The sequence below is a fragment of the Ambystoma mexicanum genome, chromosome 5p (assembly GCF_040938575.1).
Source record: "Ambystoma mexicanum isolate Mex_15411 chromosome 5p, UKY_AmexF1_1, whole genome shotgun sequence".
Classification (NCBI taxonomy): domain Eukaryota; kingdom Metazoa; phylum Chordata; class Amphibia; order Caudata; family Ambystomatidae; genus Ambystoma; species Ambystoma mexicanum.
This window is the reverse complement of record NC_090930.1, coordinates 418,537,943-418,558,198: the sequence shown is the minus strand read 5'-3', so window position 1 is coordinate 418,558,198 and position 20,256 is coordinate 418,537,943. Positions and strand designations below refer to the sequence as shown.

The following is a 20,256-nucleotide window of genomic DNA, read 5'->3' as shown; positions in this document are numbered from 1 at the left end:
TTTGAATGAGTATGTGAATTCAATGTATTTGTGAGATCATACAGGCAGGTACATTTTTCTTTTTGTTGACAAGCAACCTGTGATTGCATGACATTGTTGGTGAATTCCCCAGCATAACATTAGGTGTCTACCTTTGGTTTTTAATAATCTGTTGACTAAAATAGAACCTTAACTCCAAACATTGCCTTCTTCTTGTGCCAGAATTGTAGGGTAGGATCGTTGAAATAAGGGGTGGTAGATAAAGGATGCCACCTTAGCAGAATTCAAAATTGTATTCAAAGAATATTTATCAGTATGTTGACTAGTCCAATCTCTCACAATCTGCTCTGTTTTTGATGACAAGAGCATACACTCCTGCAGTATAACTCATCAGTCCACACCGCTTAAGTATCTCAGCACACAAACCCATTGAAACCCAGTCAGAGGGGATTGGCCATTAAACTGAATGAGCTAAGACTCACGTTGCATGAAGCACCAAAGCTTCCAGGGTTGTGTGGCTGCAGCTTTAGACTACCTCACTGAAAAGGATAATTATCCGTCTCCCGTGCACATCAAGCTCGGGCAGCTTCAGTAGAGACAAAACAATACACAGCCACTTTGTTAGTATGACTAAAGTATTTGTGGCACTTCCTTTCTGCAGCACCTGCTCTTTCAGTCCAAAGTCTTAACAGATGGCTGGTAACTAGTCAAACACAGCTACACAGCGTGTGTTCATCTGCAGGATAGACAGCTCACTGAGTGAGATGCTTAATGCTGCGATCTGTGTTCAGACTGCGAGACACAGGGTTCCAGGGTTGATTAATTCTGCACCATGACAACAGGATCATTTTAATGCTGATGCTATGAAGCAACGAAAAAGGTGGTATTAAGCACTATATGAAAGTGCACAATGCACAGTTTACTGTATTTTAGCATGGCCCTTGCACAATGCCTTTATACAAGGTCTGGTTCAAAGCAATGCATTTTAGAGAACATAAATGCATTACATTGTGACGCTGCCATTTTAGAAATTGGTTTAGAAGTCTTTTTTCTCTGTGGCACAGAGGAGAGTGTGGCAGGCAGCGAGCAAGGCATTACATTTAAAAATGTCCTGAAGTCTCATACTGGCCTGGTTACTAGCGGTATCCCTGCCCTCTCCTGAGGCCGGGTCACTAGCAGATAGTCCATCAAAGAGATACAGGAAGAGGAAACACAGTGGGTGAGTTTGGGGTTTATGAGAATGAAAAAGCAGGGGAGGGGTGGAGAACTTTACTTAAAAAATAAAATATGTTCTTTAAAATACAATGAAGCACATCGCCCACACGGCCTATATTACAATCTTTTTTTAAATCATCAATAATTAATACAATGCGTCCATAACATGAGTGCACCGTAAAGCAATGCTTTTAAAAGGGGAGAAAAACCTGGAACTAAAACTGCCTTTTTATCTTGTTTTCCTACACAATGGCTTGCAAGTAGACTTGGCTACATATTTAATAAGCTAGTGTTTTTAAAACAACAGATTTAATACGTAAATTACCCCTTGTTCAATTCATCTTATTTGCATCTCCCCACCCTTGCATATGTTGTCCTAATGGATGCCACTGCCAAGATACCTCACCCTATCGCACAACCTTCACCTCCCTTTCTCTGAAGATTTCCAAGTTCTCCACAGAAAACAAATGGGTCACAAGGTTAAGGACTACGGAAGGGGGCAGAAACATCTGCATTGCCCCCAACATATTAAACAAGGGTTTCAGGAGAGAACGTTGCAGATCCGCATAAAGGCGGTGGAACAGAACCATGGGAGCAACTGTCCCCAGTTTGAGATTATAACAATTGCAGGAGGGACTTGATCGGCTCCCCCTATATCATCTTCTGCACATGTCTGCTGTTGGCAGTATAACCACCTTGTCTGTGCTGGAAGACCTGCCAACAAATATTTTTCTCTTCCTGGAGTTCGATTGCTTGCAATGTTGAACCCGCCGAGAGGTCAAACAGATACATTATCTAGGCGCTGTGCCATGCAATTGTGCCAATATTCCACCTTGATGAGCCTTAGATCCCTAGGTGACATATTTTGTGGGTACTCAGAAATATAGGGCAAATCAGAAATTAAAACCAGTTAAGGCCCAACGCGTGGTAAAGTACACACTGGGGATTCAGCCATCACTGAACCAAATCCCTACAAATCATGCAAAGGCATGTTATGTAAAAACTATTTCTTGCATTCAGTCTTTATTATGAATCATCAAAAACATCAATAAATACCAAATTAAATTATTGCCAATATGCTGGTCAGACATCCTTACAGTTATTTTCATTGTGTAAGTCTTTTGCCAGTTAATCTTGTTTTTTTCACATTGTCCCAGAAGTGTAAATTAATTGTCATTTCTCCAAATTGTTACACTTATATAATATCGTTTTTCAAATTCACCCGCATTAATTATTTGCCTCATGCTAAATGTTTACCACATGTAAATTATTTGTCATATTCAATATTTATTTTAAATAATTAAGAACACCAATACATATGTTCCAGATTGTGTGTAAATCGTTTTCCAGTTGTCTTTCTTTGTCCAAAACGTTATAAACTCACATTATTTGTCTTTTGTCCAAGTTGTCTTACCTATGAAAATAGCTTGCCAGCTCCATCATGCACTTATTTGCTTTATGTGAGTTATTTACCTCCTGTAAATTGTTTGCCAACACATAAATAAGTTTCACACTGAAGTATGCGTGATCCTCAGGTCTGGAATATCAAATATAAAAATGTATTATAAAGTCTCATTTTGACACAACATATATGAAACTACTTTGACACAGCACATTTCTGAATTTGGGATGTGATCGCTTCCCAATGCACTAAAGGCATATGTGATCCAAAGTATATGATGGAAATAATAGATCTGGAGGTCAGGCAGAACATATAGTAATCACACAGATCTAGGCTTTGTTAAATGATCCACAGGTTGGCAAATACAAAAATGTCAAATGGAACAGAAGAGAAAACTATAAAAAGGGACCAATCATTCGATTTAATGGCAATAAAAAGGTATGTACAAGTTAGCCATACCTCCAATGTGTACAGGAAAAATTGTTTGTGGCGGAACCGAAGAGTTAATTCATGGTAGAATTATTGTTATGTCACTATGTTAGAGTGTGCCGTATTTGAAATAGCCCTTTGGTCAAGGTGAATGGAAACCTTTCCATGGAATGTGCCATGTCGTAACTCGACCTTCTCTTATCCATGTCCCATCTTAGAGTGTACAAATATGTTATTGTTGGAAAGCAAATTTGATTGGATATGGGTTGTTTGACCTAAGAAACTTGACCTACTGCTGATTTCACAGAATTTTTATGGTCTCATTTTCTTTACCTATTGCGGGGGAGACCCCCTGAGGCACCCTTCCCCCGTCTACCCCCAGCTCATCATATTCCCTTATCCCACCCCACAACTATTTTTTTATTAAAATATACCATTTGACCTACCGAATTCGACCAAAAATATGTAAATATGTAGTCAAATAGGAGTAGGTCAAGTTGGCATTGTGTCAACTATGCCAATAACAAGATCTAATGCTTTGGAGAGTTCTACTGTTTATGACTAATTCATGTTAAATATTTAACAGATGTCCGGTCCACATAAGTGTTCCTACGATGAAATCTGGTATCCATAAATAATCATAGTTTGACTGATGATATATGACAACTAAAAGTATTCTTTTATAAATAGTACATTAGAGACGTATTTAAATTCACGAGTTGAACAATCGTGTAAAATCCCACAAAAATAATATCACTTAAAATATCAAATAGAACCTGATTTCCTATTGGCCTAAAACGCATAGCATGAAGGTTTCCCATCCAAAATTGCACCCAGTATTGACCTACTTAACAAAAAAACTGAATATGCATAAAGCGTCCATTGTCCTGTGTTAAGTGATACAAGATATTCTCTTTTACAAAATCAAATTTAAAAAATCATTGCAAATTTCAGTATCATGATAGTACAAAAGGGGTAAATGAAACTTAAATTAGAAGCTCAAATGACAAAAAAAGAAATATTTTGTAAAATGACAAAGAGAAATGGTGGTAATCTATCACCCCTTATCTAATTTTACAATATAATTAGCGGAGCCAGTCACTGAGGGAGTCGCAGTCCTTGCAGTCAACCCTCAAGCCTGCTCTGAGATTCCACCTACAGTCTTTCCACTGTTTTCTTTGTGTAGGAGGACCTACATATACCCCATCCACGCCGCAGAGCCAGTCGCTGAGGGAGTCGCAGTCCTTGCAGTCAACCCTCAAGCTTGCTCTGAGATTCAACCTACAGTCTTTCCACTGTTTTCATTGTGCAGGAGGACCTACATATATCCCATCCAGGCCGCGGAGCTGCCGTGGAGCCAGTCGCTGAGGGAGTCGCAGTCCTTGCAGTCAACCCTCAAGCTTGCTCTGAGATTCAACCTACAGTCTTTCCACTGTTTTCATTGTGTAGGAGGACCTACATATATCCCATCCACGCCGCGGAGCTGCCGTGGAGCCAGTCGCTGAGGGAGTCGCAGTCCTTTCAGTCAACCCTCAAGCCTGCTCTGAGATTCAACCTACAGTCTTTCCACTGTTTCATTGTGTAGGAGGACCTACATATACCCCATCCACGCCGCGGGCCAGTCGCTGAGGGAGTCAGGAGATGGAAGCACCCACTCCCCCCCTAGAGGCCAATCATCAGCAAAATCCGGCCTTGGAAGATGAAGGTGAAAAAAGATGCCTGAAAAGCTCCAAACCCTCTAACCCTCCGAGAGACTCTGCCTGTGCCCCCTCGCTCGGCAGACTACGTCTTCAATCGGCCCCAACTACGACGGCAGAACAGCGTGGGCTGATGGACCTGGACGATCAAGGCAAACGTCCACCGCCCCACTCCAAACCAAGTGCCGGCTCACAAGGCTCACAAGGCACCAACTCAACCTCCAGACCTAAACCGCCGATACGACTGGTGACCCTAAAGGGGCCAGTGGCCTCAGTGGCCGCTTTTGCAGCAGAACCGTCTCCCTTGTCGAAAACGGGACCCCCCGAACTAGACAACTTGATCCCCCAAATAGCTGACTCGGCGACCGAGCCTGCTTCACCCCGGACACCCCCTCCACCGGCCGGAGGGCTGACAGCGGGGATGCTCGCTGAGGCAGGGCCCGCGGGACAGCCGAGCGGGGATCGGAAGTGCAAAACTCAAGATGCATATCGGTAACCCGCTGGAGAGCAGACATTACAACAAACCCCCCCTCTGACCTACAAACTTACCTCGCAACAGTCAACGGCTGCAGAGGCGCCGGGAGACGCAGAGAGCGAGGTGATTCACTTGGACCGTTCCCCCCGTCTGGAGTCGCGGCCGATGACGGCGCCACCTTGCGCAGGCAGCAGGGCCCAGGTGACAACAAGCGCGATGATTCAAGCAACAAGGATAAGAGCCCTCTAGTGGCCACAGACGATACTACAGCCAAGAAAACAGCTAAGAACACAGATCAACCTCAGTCCGGTGGACGACTGAGGGAATGCAGAAGCCCAAAGGTGGCCCAAACCTGCGAAGAATGGGAAGACATATAAGTCCCCAAGATCATCAGACTCAGCTCCTCCAAAATACAAAACGTAAACACAAAATCAAAAACCTCAGGAGCAAAAAGCAAACTAATTAAAATAAAAGTGCCTGTGAAAACAAAATCAAAAATAAAGATAAAAACCACAGACCAGCCGAACGCGGCAGAAAACAATGGGCAGCACATGGACGTGAAAAAAATCACGGATCCATCAGATGCGAATAAAAATCTTAAAAAACAAATAAAAACACTGCAAAGCGAAAATTTGAAAAAACCAACTATGAAGAATACCCAAACTCCCTAAAAGACTTCTTCAAACGTCTAGGCAAAAAAAAACATGATACCACCAAAGAGATCTCGGATGCAGAAATTCTGGAGGTAATCCAGGACCTAGCCCCGGTCCCCAAAGTGATAAAAATAGGTATCAACAATGAAACCAGGTCGCAAACATCTTCAACGACAGGGAACAACGGCGCAGAAGCAAAAACAACAGAGCCAAACAAAGCTACTGAAGCTAACCCAGAAGCAAGCAAGGGGGACAACCCGGCTTCCAACAACTCAGGAGCCCCAACACTCACAAAATAGCGCGCCACTGATTCACCAACGCTCTCCTCTGAAATCAGAAGCCCAGGGCCGATTCAACCATGTACCTCCCCAACGACGCTGCAACGAGCATCAACCCCTAGCATCAACCCCCAAGCAGGGGGAAAGGTCGCCATGTAAAGACCAAGAAGAGGAGCCTTCAAACCCAATAACGAACATGAACCAACCAGTGAGCCCGCCAGACACAAGGGTCTCTAGTGAAAATAATGCCCCCCCTGACCCCTGAGAAAAAAGATAAGCCCTGCGACCCTCCTACAAAACCAAACAAAAGCCGCTCTTTGACCAAACAACCATTTCCTCAACAGATGATCCAAGAATCCCTACTTTACACGCCTATCAAACCCAGAAGAAGCAGCAAGGCCACCACATTCACCCAAAAAGAAACGCCCAGTAAAAATCCGGATATGTTAACAATCATGTCAGCCATACCATAGCCCTCGCTCCCTTCTGCAAACTGTACGAGTCACTGAGCGAAACCTTAAAAGATCACACAACTCTGCTGGCCATGACGCATACTAAACTGATATTCCTGGAGGGATATGTAACAGCCATGGAAAAATCGACTCTAACCAAGAACGCAGAATCAGCGGAAAGCCAAACCTAGAGGAACTCCCTTGACCCACTAACTCCTGGGACCCAACTTGCAACAATCAAGCAGACAAAAAACGCAACACAAACGCTGAATTTCAGGGAAGCAGCACCAGCGGTTGAAGCCCCTTCATCTAAGCTAAAACAGACCCAGGGCAGCAACTTTACTCTATTTAACAGTATCCCGGGAAGAGCTACGGGCCGGCCCTTTTCCACCCCAGAACCCGTCATCTTCAAATCGAAGTCGACACGGCCGAAGGAAACGCTGGGCGCCTTGGCACAGGCCTCCGCAAAATCACCACCCAAAAAAGCACCACAGATAACCAAAAGGAACAGAGAACAACCAAAAAGTCTTAAAACTTAGTGTACCTCCAAGCTCACTCAAAAGACCGACTGCTGCCCGAAGCAGTTCTACAACTCAAGTTAAAAACGACTCCCAGGACCTTATATTTACAGGCTCAAGCGGTCCAACAAAAACAAAAGAGACCTTTATCGATACCCCCAAGATCCAGCAGACACTAAGATCACCAATCACAGTGGAAGACTTCTTAAAGGATGACGACGCAATGAACATCACCCAGCATGCAGACTCAGAGTCGGAAAAGCAGAAGAAAAGATGCTTATCCCCCTCAAGCGAGCGCATAGCACGAAGCAGAAGCAACCGCAAATCAAAAATAACAGGACCAAGACAACCGAAAGAAAATCTTCCTCACAACACTACGCACTCAACCAACCAATTGCCAAGCACTCGAGGAAAAAGAGAAACAATGAAGGAAAGGATTTCTCGATCCCCAAGGAAATCATCGCAAACTCAAATACCTGAGAGTAAAAGAGTCCAGGAGAAAAGTCAACGTACCACCGAACACGACAAAACAATGGGATCTAGAGTGAGAGCAAAACAAACACCTCCACAAGTACCAAAAAACAGAAAACACTTTTCCGGGACAATATTTAAAATGGAACAAACATCGTGGAACAAGGAATATATAACGCTGAACAGAGGAACGACATTGCACATTTTCAGAAAGTGCCACGCATTAAAAGACCTGAGATCAGATGACCTCTTCTTGGTGGAGCCATACCACAAAAACGAAAAAGCAAAAGCCTTTGTGCATATAAGATCATCTGCACAAAGCTTCTCCACCAAAGAAGCTCAGGATGATTTGCACCATCAAGGCTTCCTGCTGACAAATTGGTCCAACAGCAGTGATCATGAATCATGGAAGCGAGAATCAACAAGAAAATCTCCGGTCAGACGACACTATACATCAAGAACGGAGAGCCAACACACAAACAATCGGCGGCCGAATTCAAATGAGGAAGAAATCTACAACAACACACCGAGTCAATGAGCACCAACACAAACGTGCTCATCATAGGGACCTACACACATGACAAAGGGAGAAGAAGCAAAGCGGACGGCCCCCACCAGACGCCCACTCACCAGCCCCTCAAGAAAACAAAAGCCCAGTAAGAACCAGGGAACTTGAAACTAACTCGTCCAGTAAAAAAGTGACACCGGTGAACACGAACAAACGAGGACAGATGAATCAACTCTGGGCCTGGCTGCCGAAAGCACATTCAAAAACAAAAAGAAAATTGCAATCCGTGGTCCACGAAGGTGGGCCCAGCAAGAAGATCGTAGAAGAACCAACAGAAGCGGCAGAGATCGACCTAAAAATAGGCTCACGGAACACATGTGGGTTTCAACATCTCACGAGAACAGGCGGAATCGACCTAGGCCAGTTCGATGTACTAGCCCTACAGGAAACCTAGCTCACCGAAAAGCCATCACTGGATGGCTTTGAGATCGTAATTGCACCAGTGGTGAAAAGTCGGCTAGGTCGCCCCTCGTCAGGTATCATACTGGCAGTTCGATCAGGGAGTGGAATCAGCATCTCCGAAACAACCACAACTTCGAAACATCACCTAGTGACTATCCTGAATTGGACAAAACATGTGGCAAAAAAAACTGAAAAACCACAAGACCCAAATCGCCATCATAGTGGTTTACTGGAACCCACAAGCAATCTCGGACGCAAAGTTCCTCAATACCCTTGAAAAAGAGATCGACTACATCTACGTCGAAAAACAAATTACACATATCTTCAATGCCAAATGCCAGGAGAAAACCGCAACGGCTCAAAAGATCACTCGGAAGCGACCAGCAGAAGAAAGGGGCGTGCAATGGAACAAATTAATGGTCACACGAGGCTTTTACAACATGGCCCAAACCTTCCCAAACCCAAAAAGAATTCCAACATGGGAAAGAATAAAGCAGAAGGGGACAATTGACTGCATCTTTGCGTCTGAAGATATGCAAAAGGAGATGACATCATTCGAAAAGCGACCACAACCTCTTGCTAGCCACATATAAATCCACGGGCGTGAACAAAACCTCAATGGCAACTCGCAAGGCAACCGACTCAGACTAACGGCAGAAAGAATAGATCAACTGTCATCAAAATACGAATGCATCAGATCAAGCGTCGACTATCAACATCTCTTGAGTCCCTACAAAGTAACGACCAAAAGGAACCGCTCGATGGGGTTGGAAAAAACCCACCAATACGACAAACAGGTGGTGTCAAAACGAGCAGCAATTAGACGCCTCAAAAGGCTCGTGAAAAACTCCAACTCAGAAGACCTGCAAAAAGAACTTGCAGCAGAAACTAAGAAATACAAATCGTGGATAAAAAGCCACCGTGCAACATTGTACCAAAATGACTCCGATATAATGCTGAAAAAAGGAGCCGGAAAAAATGCAAGAGAATTTTGGAAGCTGATGAAACTCACGGGAGCACCAAACAACAGTCCTCCAACGAACAACGTCAGTGAAGAGAAATGGCAGGAACACTTCGAACCCCTATTTCAAGAACCAGCCAACTCGGGAAACCGTCCAAGAGACGACCAAGAACCACCATAGACAGACGTCTCTGACGAAGAGGACATCACAGAAATTATACAAAAACTGAAAACCTCCAAAGCCCCAGGACCTGTTGGTATCACAAACATAGACCTCAAAAATTTGCCGAACAACTGGACACCGTTTATCAGCAGGGTTTACAGAAACTGCTTAAACTCAAGAACAATCCCGAGATCCTGGACAACGGCAACGGTCATCCCAATCTACAAAAAAGGCGACAGGTCAGACCCACGCAATTACGGACCAATTGCTCTTTTGGACATGATCGGAAAAATCTACGGGATGCTATTGTTAAAAAAATTCCAAGATTGGGCCAAGACAACACCATTCGCAGACCCTTTCCAAGCCAGATTAAAAAAAAACTCCACCACAACAGTCAACATCATGTTGCTCAGCATAATCAAGAGCAGAACACTCAAAGGCACATCCAGAGCATTTCTTGCATTTATAGATCTAACGCAAGCCTTTGACTTAGTGGACAGAGAGAAACTGTGGGCGAAGCTCAAAGCCTGGAGATGTCCGGAAAACATCCTTGCTCCGATTAAAGCTCTACACAAGGACACAACAATGAGGGTAAAACTGAACAAAAATGGTCTACTGTCGGCAGAAATGCCAACGAACCGAGGAGTGGAACAAGGCTGCCCTCTGGCCCCGGCTCTATTCACAGCATTCATTGGTGACTTGAAAGACTCGGGCCAAGCCGTCAGAGCTTTCCCCCCAAAAAGCGGTGGTGATTCAGTGCAATGATTGCTATACGCTGATGACATTACCCTGCTGGATAGAACCGAGATTGGACTGCAGAGGCAGCTGAACAACCTTTCAGAGTACATTGAGCAGGAAAAACTGCTGATAAACAAAACAAAGGTCCTTATCCTGGAACCGAACCCGAGAAGATCCAAAACCTTCCATTGGAACCTGGAAAGATTCAACGTCGAAACTGTCACAAACGTCAGATACCTGGGAGCAATGATTGACAGCACAATCTCAGAGAAGAGCATGCAAAAGGAACTTTGGAGAAAGGTTTGCTCCCTGACAACACAGGCCAGAGTCCTGGAAAAAAGATATGGTCGCTTCTCTCTGATACCAATACTTAAGTTCTACAAAGCCAAAGTGGTCCCCGCACTAACATACGGGGTTGACGCCATGCCAACTATTCCAGTCAACAACTGGCAATAACTGGAGGGTTTTTTCTGGAAATCAGTCCTGAACCTCCCAAAATCGACTCAGACAGATGCAATCAGAAGAGAACTAGGCCTCGCCTCCTTAAAAGCGACGGTGGAATTTAGCAGCATATCCTTGTTCAGGAAAACAATTCTCCCAGATGCACTTCCTCTTTACAAACTGATAGACGCTGAAATCAAAGAAGGAAGATGCAAAATGATATCTAACTGGGCAACACAGAAAGGAACCCAGCTGGAGTTTATTGCATGCACGGAAGAGGATCTGATCCAGAATCCCACAAAAATAAAAAATAAAATGGCGGAATCGGACTGGATCGCCACCCAGGAAAAAGCCAATGCAAACAAGCTTCTGCTCCACCTCCCACCCGTTTCAATGAAACTAAAAGATACTATGCGGCTGTTACGAAGATTTCCAAACAAATCGATGAGACACACCTTCCTAAGAACTCGCCTGAACCTGTTGCTTACAAATGAAATTCTATACCTAAGAGGCCAATCAAGCAGCAGGCTATGCAAAAAAACTGATCAGACGGAGACAGTGCGACACTTGCTACTCGTCTGCCCGGCCACTCAACAGATCCGACAAACATGCCTACGCCCGCTCTTAGAAACCTACATCGTGAGCAAAGAAGAGGTATGGTGGCAACGACTGGTGAGCGGCCAAAAAACATCTTGGTCAATCGCTACAGTGAAGATCCTGCAAGCCGCTCTAACACAATGCAGCAAGGCAAACTTCGACAATGCCACCGAGACAGAATAACCTGAAATGAATAAACAGTGAAATGAAAGAATAGAATTCAGAACACAGAAAAACGAACCCTTGTTAAATCAAGACAACTTGATATATACTAGTAAACAATATATATATAAATATATATATATATATATATATATATATATATATATATATATATATATATATATATTTTTTTTTTTTTTTTTTTTTTTTTTTTTTTACCAGGCAGTATATAGCATGGAAACATTTAGCAAATAGGTATGATAACATCACCTGTAAGAACAAAAATCACATTGAAACAACAATTTAATTCAACAGTGAGGCAAACACTGTTTCATAGTTCTTAAGCTCTACATTTCATGGTGATAAAGATTCTTCTTTCTGCAATGAATATATGCATTTCATGGTCTATATTAATGTCTTGTATGGTTGCTTTTAGTGTACAAATTAGGCATGCGTCCCTGTAACAACATTTTAGTTCATGATTTCCTTTTCTACAACATTGTTTAACATGCTGTATTGCATACAATTTAATTTGACCCAAGATCTGGTCTGAATGTTAATTCCAATGTTATGTCAGTCGAGATTTAAGATGCGAGTTGCACTGCCCACATAATATTTACTACATACGCAGTCAATTACATGAGTCTTGAGTGCAGTACAACAGAAGATAAAGTGGTTAGTTGTGTATTTTGGAGTTCCACCATATTGAAATGATGTGATATTCGTTTTTGCCAATTTCCAAACCGTGCACTTTCCAAAGCTGCCGAAGCCCTTGGGTTTAGGTGGGAGCCATGTTTGTGTCGTGGTCACTGCTTCTAGGAAACTGCGGCACAATTTGGAACTAATAGTGGAAGATCTCTTAAAAGTGACATGTCAATTATTCAAAGTTCTAGTCAAGTCCTTGTCACAAAGAAAATGTGCCTATTTGTTTTAATAATATCATATGGCTCGATTGATTAAAAGATGTAATGAAGCACACTTTATTCTTTGACTCGGTTCTATTTTTTTTAGGTGTGATCAACTCTGATCTTGATGTATTTATTCTCTACCTTTTCTAGTGTTGATGATAGAATGTTTTCAGAATTGCACCTTGACTGAACACTTATCGTGGCCAGCTGGTTGTCTTATTGAAATTTAGAAGTATCATTGCAATTTCTTTTCAATTTAAATTATTTACCAAATTGTATATTCATTTTTAAGTGGAATTCTATGAGAATTATTTGCATGCAAAACTGAAGTGTTGACTGTGAGTTTCCTGCACACCTTGGTCTGAAAGCATTTGTTACTAATATAGATTTCCAAATTCAAAAAAGATGTATTTGACTGACTGTTTTCCCAGGAGGCCTGTACATTATAATTATTGTAATTGAGATGTAAGGTGAAAATGTCAAGATCTTTCACAGTGCCAGACCATAATAATTAAATATCATAACTATAACAACAGCTGCAAAATCTGGAAAATTGGTTCCATCGTGGCTGGGTGTAAAAATGATCCTTTTCAAATACACCAATGGAATTCAGAAAACTGATGGATCAATGTTTTAGAATACCAATAATTGCTTACATTCATTGAGAGTATCTAATACTAGTAAATAGAGATAATACATCAAATGAAAAAATTAAATTTGTTTGCCATTGTATCTTAATAATGTATCTGGTTACATCTTTTGTGCCCTCTTTATATGCCGTCACCTGCTAAATTTAAAGAATTCTTTGTGAAAGGTATATAATGTTGCTTGTGTAGAAAAGGGTTGCAATGACACATATACTGGTCTCAGGACGATAGCTCACGGGCAACATGCTCACCTTGGAAGCAAGACGGCATGGAGCAACACAGGTTCGATCCTCGGGTCCGCAATTAGAAACATTATAAATAACCTATCATATGATGCTCATCTCGAGATATTAGGTCCTCTATGTTCCAAATGGTTAGTGGGTCTAATTTAAATAAAAGGGCAGCTTTGGGATCAGGCTGTACTTTATTGTCGTGATCTCAGACCCGGCAACAAATATCCTTCTTTTCCTAGAGTTCATTTTCTTGTGGTGTATACCTGGCAAATAGGTGAAGGAGTTATCTTCTCTAGGCGATGTTCTGTACAATGTGCCAATATATCACCTTGATAACCCTTACATCCCTAGGTGCCTTCTTTTGTGGGTTCTCCCCCATACAGGGCTTGTCAGATATCTAAACCAAGGAAGCCCCCAAACCCTGTACAGTGCCCTGAGTTCCAAAACATTCTCCTGACACCTCTTAGTAAGGGGATTGAGAAATAATCGAACCTATTATGTCAGGGGTTTTATTCTGGCCAACTCTTCATGGAGGGAATGCCCAGTTCTAGTCCGAGGGGAAGTACTGGTATACAGTGTCCATGTGTAGAAGGGATTAAAAAAAAAAAATAATCCTCCAACATAGAACAGGAGACAGTTCCCCACAGCTCTGCCCCTTATAGTATTGTGGGAACTGCCTTTGTCTGATAAGCCTCCAAGGGGGCGTCTAACATGTTATTTGCAGCTAGATCTGTAAGGGGCAGCACAAACCCCCCAGTTGGGCAATGGTAATAGAGCAGTGACTGAGTTCCCCACCCTACCTGCAAGATGCCAAAAAACGAATCCCAGTTAATGAAAATGGACAACCTTCTCAAATGCTTCCTCCCCACCCACATACAATTTCTCATCATCTAGTTCCTTCCACACACTATCATTTTTGTTTTGGCTACATTAATTGGGTGGTATTTTTCTCTGCAATCCTGTACATATCCACATACTGCTATCCCTCTGGAGCACAGCAGCATCTTCAAAGAATAGTAAGGCTCTCTACTGGAGTGCCTGCGATATGAGGGCAGTCAGCCCTAGTCCCTGTCACACAGCCATCGGGGTCACTTAGAAAAAAGGAAAAGAGTCTTGGCAGAAGGGCCCGGCATTGCCTGGATCCAACCAGTGCACATAAGGCAAAGGTCCTCCAGGAGAATTTGTTTATACCAAGAATCCACGCATTTCCCAGAAAATAACCACTGCGCTGCGTTATTCCCACACGGCAAAGCTGTCAAACTGAAAGACAGAGTCCACAATTGGAACACGTTTCATGGGATCCCACCGCGCACTTCGGCCAACGTCCCATAATGGGGCATCAACTATTAACAGGGTTAATAAACCATTTCAACCCCCGATACAACCATCACATTACACCCTAAAATTCTCAAATCCCATCTGTCTTAGAGACAGAGTTACGCTTTCTGGACATACAGTGTTCTGCTTCATTATCTGTCATGTGTTAATGTTAAAGGTATTTGTAGCTCACATTGTCACCAATGGAATTGGTCCCCAGGCACTGATAGTGTTGCATGATATCACATACTGCCAATGGGTATCTTTAAAGTGGATATGCAGTAATATCATGATGAAGCTTGCTATATTCACGAATCAATGTTATCGAGAATTAGTCTGAGTTTTTAACTTTTGTATGTTTAATTTGCTGGCATTTACTTTAGGGTTTTGATTTTGTATTAGAGGACATACTGTGATGCTTAAATGTTCCTATTGATTTTTGTGCCAAGAAAACAGTTCACGGCCATACTAGCCCATTTTTTTAAATCACACAGGATGCAGGTTTTGATGCCTTTTATTGGACTAACTGAAAATACAATGGACAGAGATGGAGCCAAGCATCAGCTTTCAAAGTCCCACAGACGTCTTCCTCAAGTTGTGCAGAGTGAAATGCTTCGTAAAACAGGAAGACACAACAGAGTTGTGTTTTCAGAATGAGTGAAAAAAAGGCCTAACTTAACAGCTACATATAAAAAGGATTTGTTTTTCCTTTTTTTTTTGTTAAATGCACCTTTTAGATAGAAATATGTACTGTTTCCAACCCACTGTGTGTTCCTTGCTTTGCGGAGTTTTATTGTCTTTTAGATAAGACAGCACTTTCCAGGGCCACATTCCAAGCACGGTGTTTCTTCAGCCACTGAAGATTCAAATGCTTTTTTCCCCTTCGTTTTGGCAGCAAACTGTGCCGTGACTTTCTCTTTATGAATCACTTCACTCTGTACCATCTTACGAAGAAGTCTGTGGGAATTCGGAAGCCAATATTGGAAGCTGAGTACATTGCCTTGCTGAAGATGGGTAGTAAGGACATAGTGTACCGGCGGGGGAATTTAGCATGGGTGCTTTATAAACACAGGATAGCGTTATTATTAGTAGTAGTAAGATATAACTATCTACTGTAAAGCCAGCTGTGGGCAGGCATTTTTTCACTATTTATGTAATCCTCTTTATGCCCTGAGGGGCCCTTTACGCTGCATGAAAACTGCAAACACGAATGCAGTGAACACACCTACTACAGTACAGGGTATACAATAAGCTCAGTTGAAATTAAATACTCGTGTGCCCCACGCACCCCTACTCAGCGCGTACCCAGGTACGGATGGGCGAAGCATTGGGTGTCCACGGGGCTGGGCTGGGGGCCACCCAGCATTCTTTAGTTTCCGGTCCTCGGTGCCTAATGGAACCTAAACGTGACTTGATAATAAAGGTGCTATTGGGGTGAACCCAGGTGGAGAGGGGCGTCTGCGCCTAGTTCCGAGTCATTGCACGGGAGCTCGCCAGTGCGGGGATGCTTTCGCGAGCCCCCCCGGTTGTGGAGCTAATTTTGACCTTGCAGTCGCGGGGCGGGTATGTCTGCTGCGCGTGGGCGGGCTCGGGATTCTGTGCTGGACCCCATTCTTCTCCAGCTCCGCATCCAAACATGGTGCTGCCTTACAAGCGGGATTCCAGTGATGACCTCTGGGGAGGGGCGGCGGCGGCTGCCGTGATTTCTTTATTTATAGCGCACGTAAATGTATGTGACCCGATGCTGCGTCTTATTGTCGGCTGAGAACCTGCAAACTGCTGTGTGAGGGAGTGAGCTGCGCCTGCCCCAACTTACAGCCATGTCCTACCAAAGGCACACAGGTAAAGTAAAAACGAGAGCCGCTGCTTTACTCATCCATGGCGTGCTTTCACATTAGATGAATGCATAGCAAAGAGGGTACTTCCAGGAACTTGCAATATGCACCTGTGTCCTCTGATTGGAGAGAGCAGTATAGAAATGATGTTCATTAGATTGACGTAGGGGAATTTCTAACTGGCTCATGGGCAATGCATTTCAATCATCAATGATGTATGCCTGCATTACGGCACACACAGCACGGCAGCACGGATGCACGCGCCCTGGTTTGCACTGGGGTTTTGGAAATCTTGAACTCTCAACAAAAAGAAAATCAGTTGGTTGTACGTGATTGCTCCCTAATGCTTCTGTCCCTGAAAAAAGGGGAAATTGATTGTTTTTAAAGCAATCCTTCTATTGTTTCTAAAGTAATCCTTCTATTGTTTCTAAAGTAATCCTTCTATTGTTTTTCATGGAGGCATTCCCCCATATACCTCCTTTGACTACCATATCTCACACCTTCCCATTTCTATACCCGCTTCTTCCCCTCCCGCTCCCCACCGTGTTTCTTGGCTTTTTCATTTGTGAAACCGAAATGCATTTTCTGTTTCCTGACAGTTTCAGTTTTTTCCCCAGTTTTTAACAAATAGACACACCATGGTCGCTAATGGTGAACATTCTTTCCATCTATGCTCTAGCTCAGGAAAAATACATGCCTAGCAATGACCAATTTATATATTTATTTATTTGTTTGTTGTGATTTGGTTAAACAATTGAAACTTTTCACAAACCAATTCCCTTCACAGTAACAAAAAACACTATAAACACAAACAACAAGCATATACAAATGATGTTAATAAACAAACCCCATGTCGATTGAAGGGTGTGTTGGTAAACATCTGTGTACAACTAAAACGAGGATAAATATGAATTTATGCGCCCAGTAAATCATACAGTTAAAGCAAATCGTTTCAAAGTTATCAGAAGGGAGATCTTCACCATCCAGGAATGCTGTGCGCAGGCTTTCTCCTGCATGAACAATGTTGAATGGAGTGTACATGTGTTGCTCTTCATTTCATATGAACCCACTGTTTTAAACGGGGGGAGGATTCGAGGGGGGGAGGGGAGGGCTTAATTAAGAGGGCTATTTAGCTCTACATAGCTGCTTGGTTAAGGGCTGTCTGTAGGGTCGGTGCCTCTCCTTAAGAAAGAAAAGGAGATGCAGGGGCACTGTTATTGTACTTTTGGTGATCCCATCTCACCTTTCTCTCATGAGAAGTGCCCATCCCACAGGCAATGCTTTAACCATGCAGCTCTATGGAATCAAAGGGGTTCCTGAAAGGGTTGGCGCATCTAGCGCTAGTCCGGGGAAGCCTGCCAGGGTCCCAGCTCGGGACACTTTTTGGACACTGCCAGGTCTCAGCCGGGATAGCGCCAGCCCACTTAAAGCCCTGCCTGAACCATTCTCTAATCTTAGGGAATGTTACATTTAGTGTGAATTCAGTGGTGGGCTGTGTTTCCCACTTACCTCGATTTGGAGGGTTCGCCTGGATTTATTTGTTTCAAATGTGATTAAAAGGGGACATCTCTCTAGCTGATTTCAATTATAGAGCATTGCCTTCGAGTGGAAACATAACTTTAAGATAACTGGCCATCGTGGGGGTATGAAGGGTTCTTTTCTTGATGGCAGCAGGCATAGAGAGCGCGCTTGCAGCCGCTTCTGGGATGGTGGGACTGCATCTCTGCTCCATGTTGGGGAAACCTTGGACTCGGGGTCTGCAACCTTTAGTTCTGCAGATATTTCAAACTACAGCTCCCACCAGCCCTAACAGCATAGTCAATGGTGAAGAATCATGGGACCTACAGTACAAAACATCTGGGGAGTTACAGGTTGCAGGCCCCTGAGAGTTTCCAAAGTCAGGTGGGACAATAATGCACTGTTATTACGTTTTCTCTCCAAAGGGAGTTAAGGTACTGTCTCAAGAGTGAGGCGCACACGCATCCACTACTCAAGACCCGCTGCCACACACCCTACATCCTGTGGGTGGATCATTCTATTTGCTGTGGAGCACTTTGATGAATTCAGGTGCACTACTGTTTTACAAGTCGCTGTGAACGTGCAACAGGAGTGGGTAAATCAGTGGACGCCTTGACAAAATGTCACCTAGTTTTATATTGCTGACGGTTTATGCTGGGAGGCACCAACGACTTTAAACCATTGACATCACTGGGAATCTAATTATGCCGGTCCTGCATCTTGGAAATCGGTACCACTGGAAGGCAATTGAATTATTCAACGCATTGGCCCATTCGCACCAGCCTGACTTCACAACCGACAGTTAAGGCCCAATTCATGGAATTATCTGCACGGAAAATAGGGTACTTGCGCACGCAACTGACTGCACGCAAATCCGCCTTCGTCGATTTATGGAATCGAATGCATTGTACATTTCCTAGACTTGCATTGAGTTCATGCTATCTCAGCACACCTGTGCCAGCCGCAGAGGGCCTTGCGGGAGACTCCACGCAGAGCGCGGCCATGGCTTTCGCATAGGGCTGAGAAGGGAGGGGCGGTACACCAAAAATGGGGAAGAACATGTAAAAAAGTGGGCTTTCCGATGGACTGCAGTCCCTCGCACGCCCACTTTTGTGTGCCACAAGACGGATTCATGAATTCGACCACGCAGCCTCTCGGCTGGGAAATGGCCACCACACAAGTCCTCCAAATGATCCGCCACCCGATGGCAGACATAAGTACACTTGCACTTAGGATTTGCAGTGCGCAGGTGGGGTTGCATGTCGGATTTCGGGGGCGAACTTAGTGGTGCACGTAAGCAGTGTAGCGGGGTGCATTAACGGTTTACGGGGAATCACACGTGGATTTTACGAGTTTAGACCGAGTTACGATTTTTCAAACGCAGGTTGGCGGGGTGCCGGGAGCAGTTACGGGGGACTCTGCAAAGGGTCTGCTTGCGGGAGACCCCACGAACTGTTGGAAGAGTGCGTGCATGTGTGCCCGGCGCATTGTCCTTCTCGGTGCGTGGCCCTTGCAGGATTCCTGCGCACATTTCCATGAATCAGGCTCTTAATGTGACTTTGTAGATGAGTTAGGTTTGTGTGTCAAACTTAAAATTAATTAGGTTCAAATATTAGGAGTGCATTTATGATATGATATGATGTTACATTTATTACGCGCCTGTAGACTAGTGTTTCTAGGCGCGACACAACAAGGAGGGGGAAACAAAGGGAGGACAAAATAATGATCTTACTAGGCCTTGTGTCATTCAGATGGCACAAGTGTGAGGAAGAGGGAAGGGGTGAAGTGCCAGGGGGGAGGGGAAGAGGGAAGTGCATTTAACTCACAAGTGCAGAGAGAAGGGACTGTAGGGTTGCAGATACAGACCCTTAAGTGCTGGGGAGCCCGGAGGCAGTGCAGGGGTAACTAGACATGCAAGAGCCTGGGCCCGGCTTCAGAGGGTAACCAGGTGACCAGTGCATGGAGCAATCAAGTGCATCAGCAAGGGAGAGGAAGAGAGAAAGCAGAAGCGAAAAGGAAGGTTTGAGTTGCTTCTGGAACCGGAGGTGGTTCTGCATACGTTTGAGAGAGGCAGGGAGGCAGTTCCAGAGGGAGGCCCCAGCCGAGGAGATAGATCTGCCCCCAACTCTCTGCTTAGAGAAGCGTCTGACCCTCAGAGAGTTGGATGAAGTATAACATTGCAGGTCTAGGGTAAAAA

General features: G+C 43.9%; 1 protein-coding gene across 3 annotated transcripts in view; it reads left to right on the top strand.

Moving 5' to 3' along the window:
- FHL1 (four and a half LIM domains 1) overlaps positions 1-20,256 on the top strand; it is a 377,304-nt gene that overhangs the window by 281,594 nt on the left and 75,454 nt on the right. Inside the window, exon 1 of one of the 3 annotated variants that reach the window (XM_069612815.1) lies at positions 16,340-16,548. The exons of the other annotated variants lie outside the window; for them this stretch is intronic. Coding sequence (XP_069468916.1) covers positions 16,527-16,548 — 22 coding nt within the window. The 5' untranslated portion in view covers positions 16,340-16,526. Of the gene's footprint in view, positions 1-16,339; positions 16,549-20,256 lie in introns of those variants that run through there. 3 annotated transcript variants of the gene reach the window in all.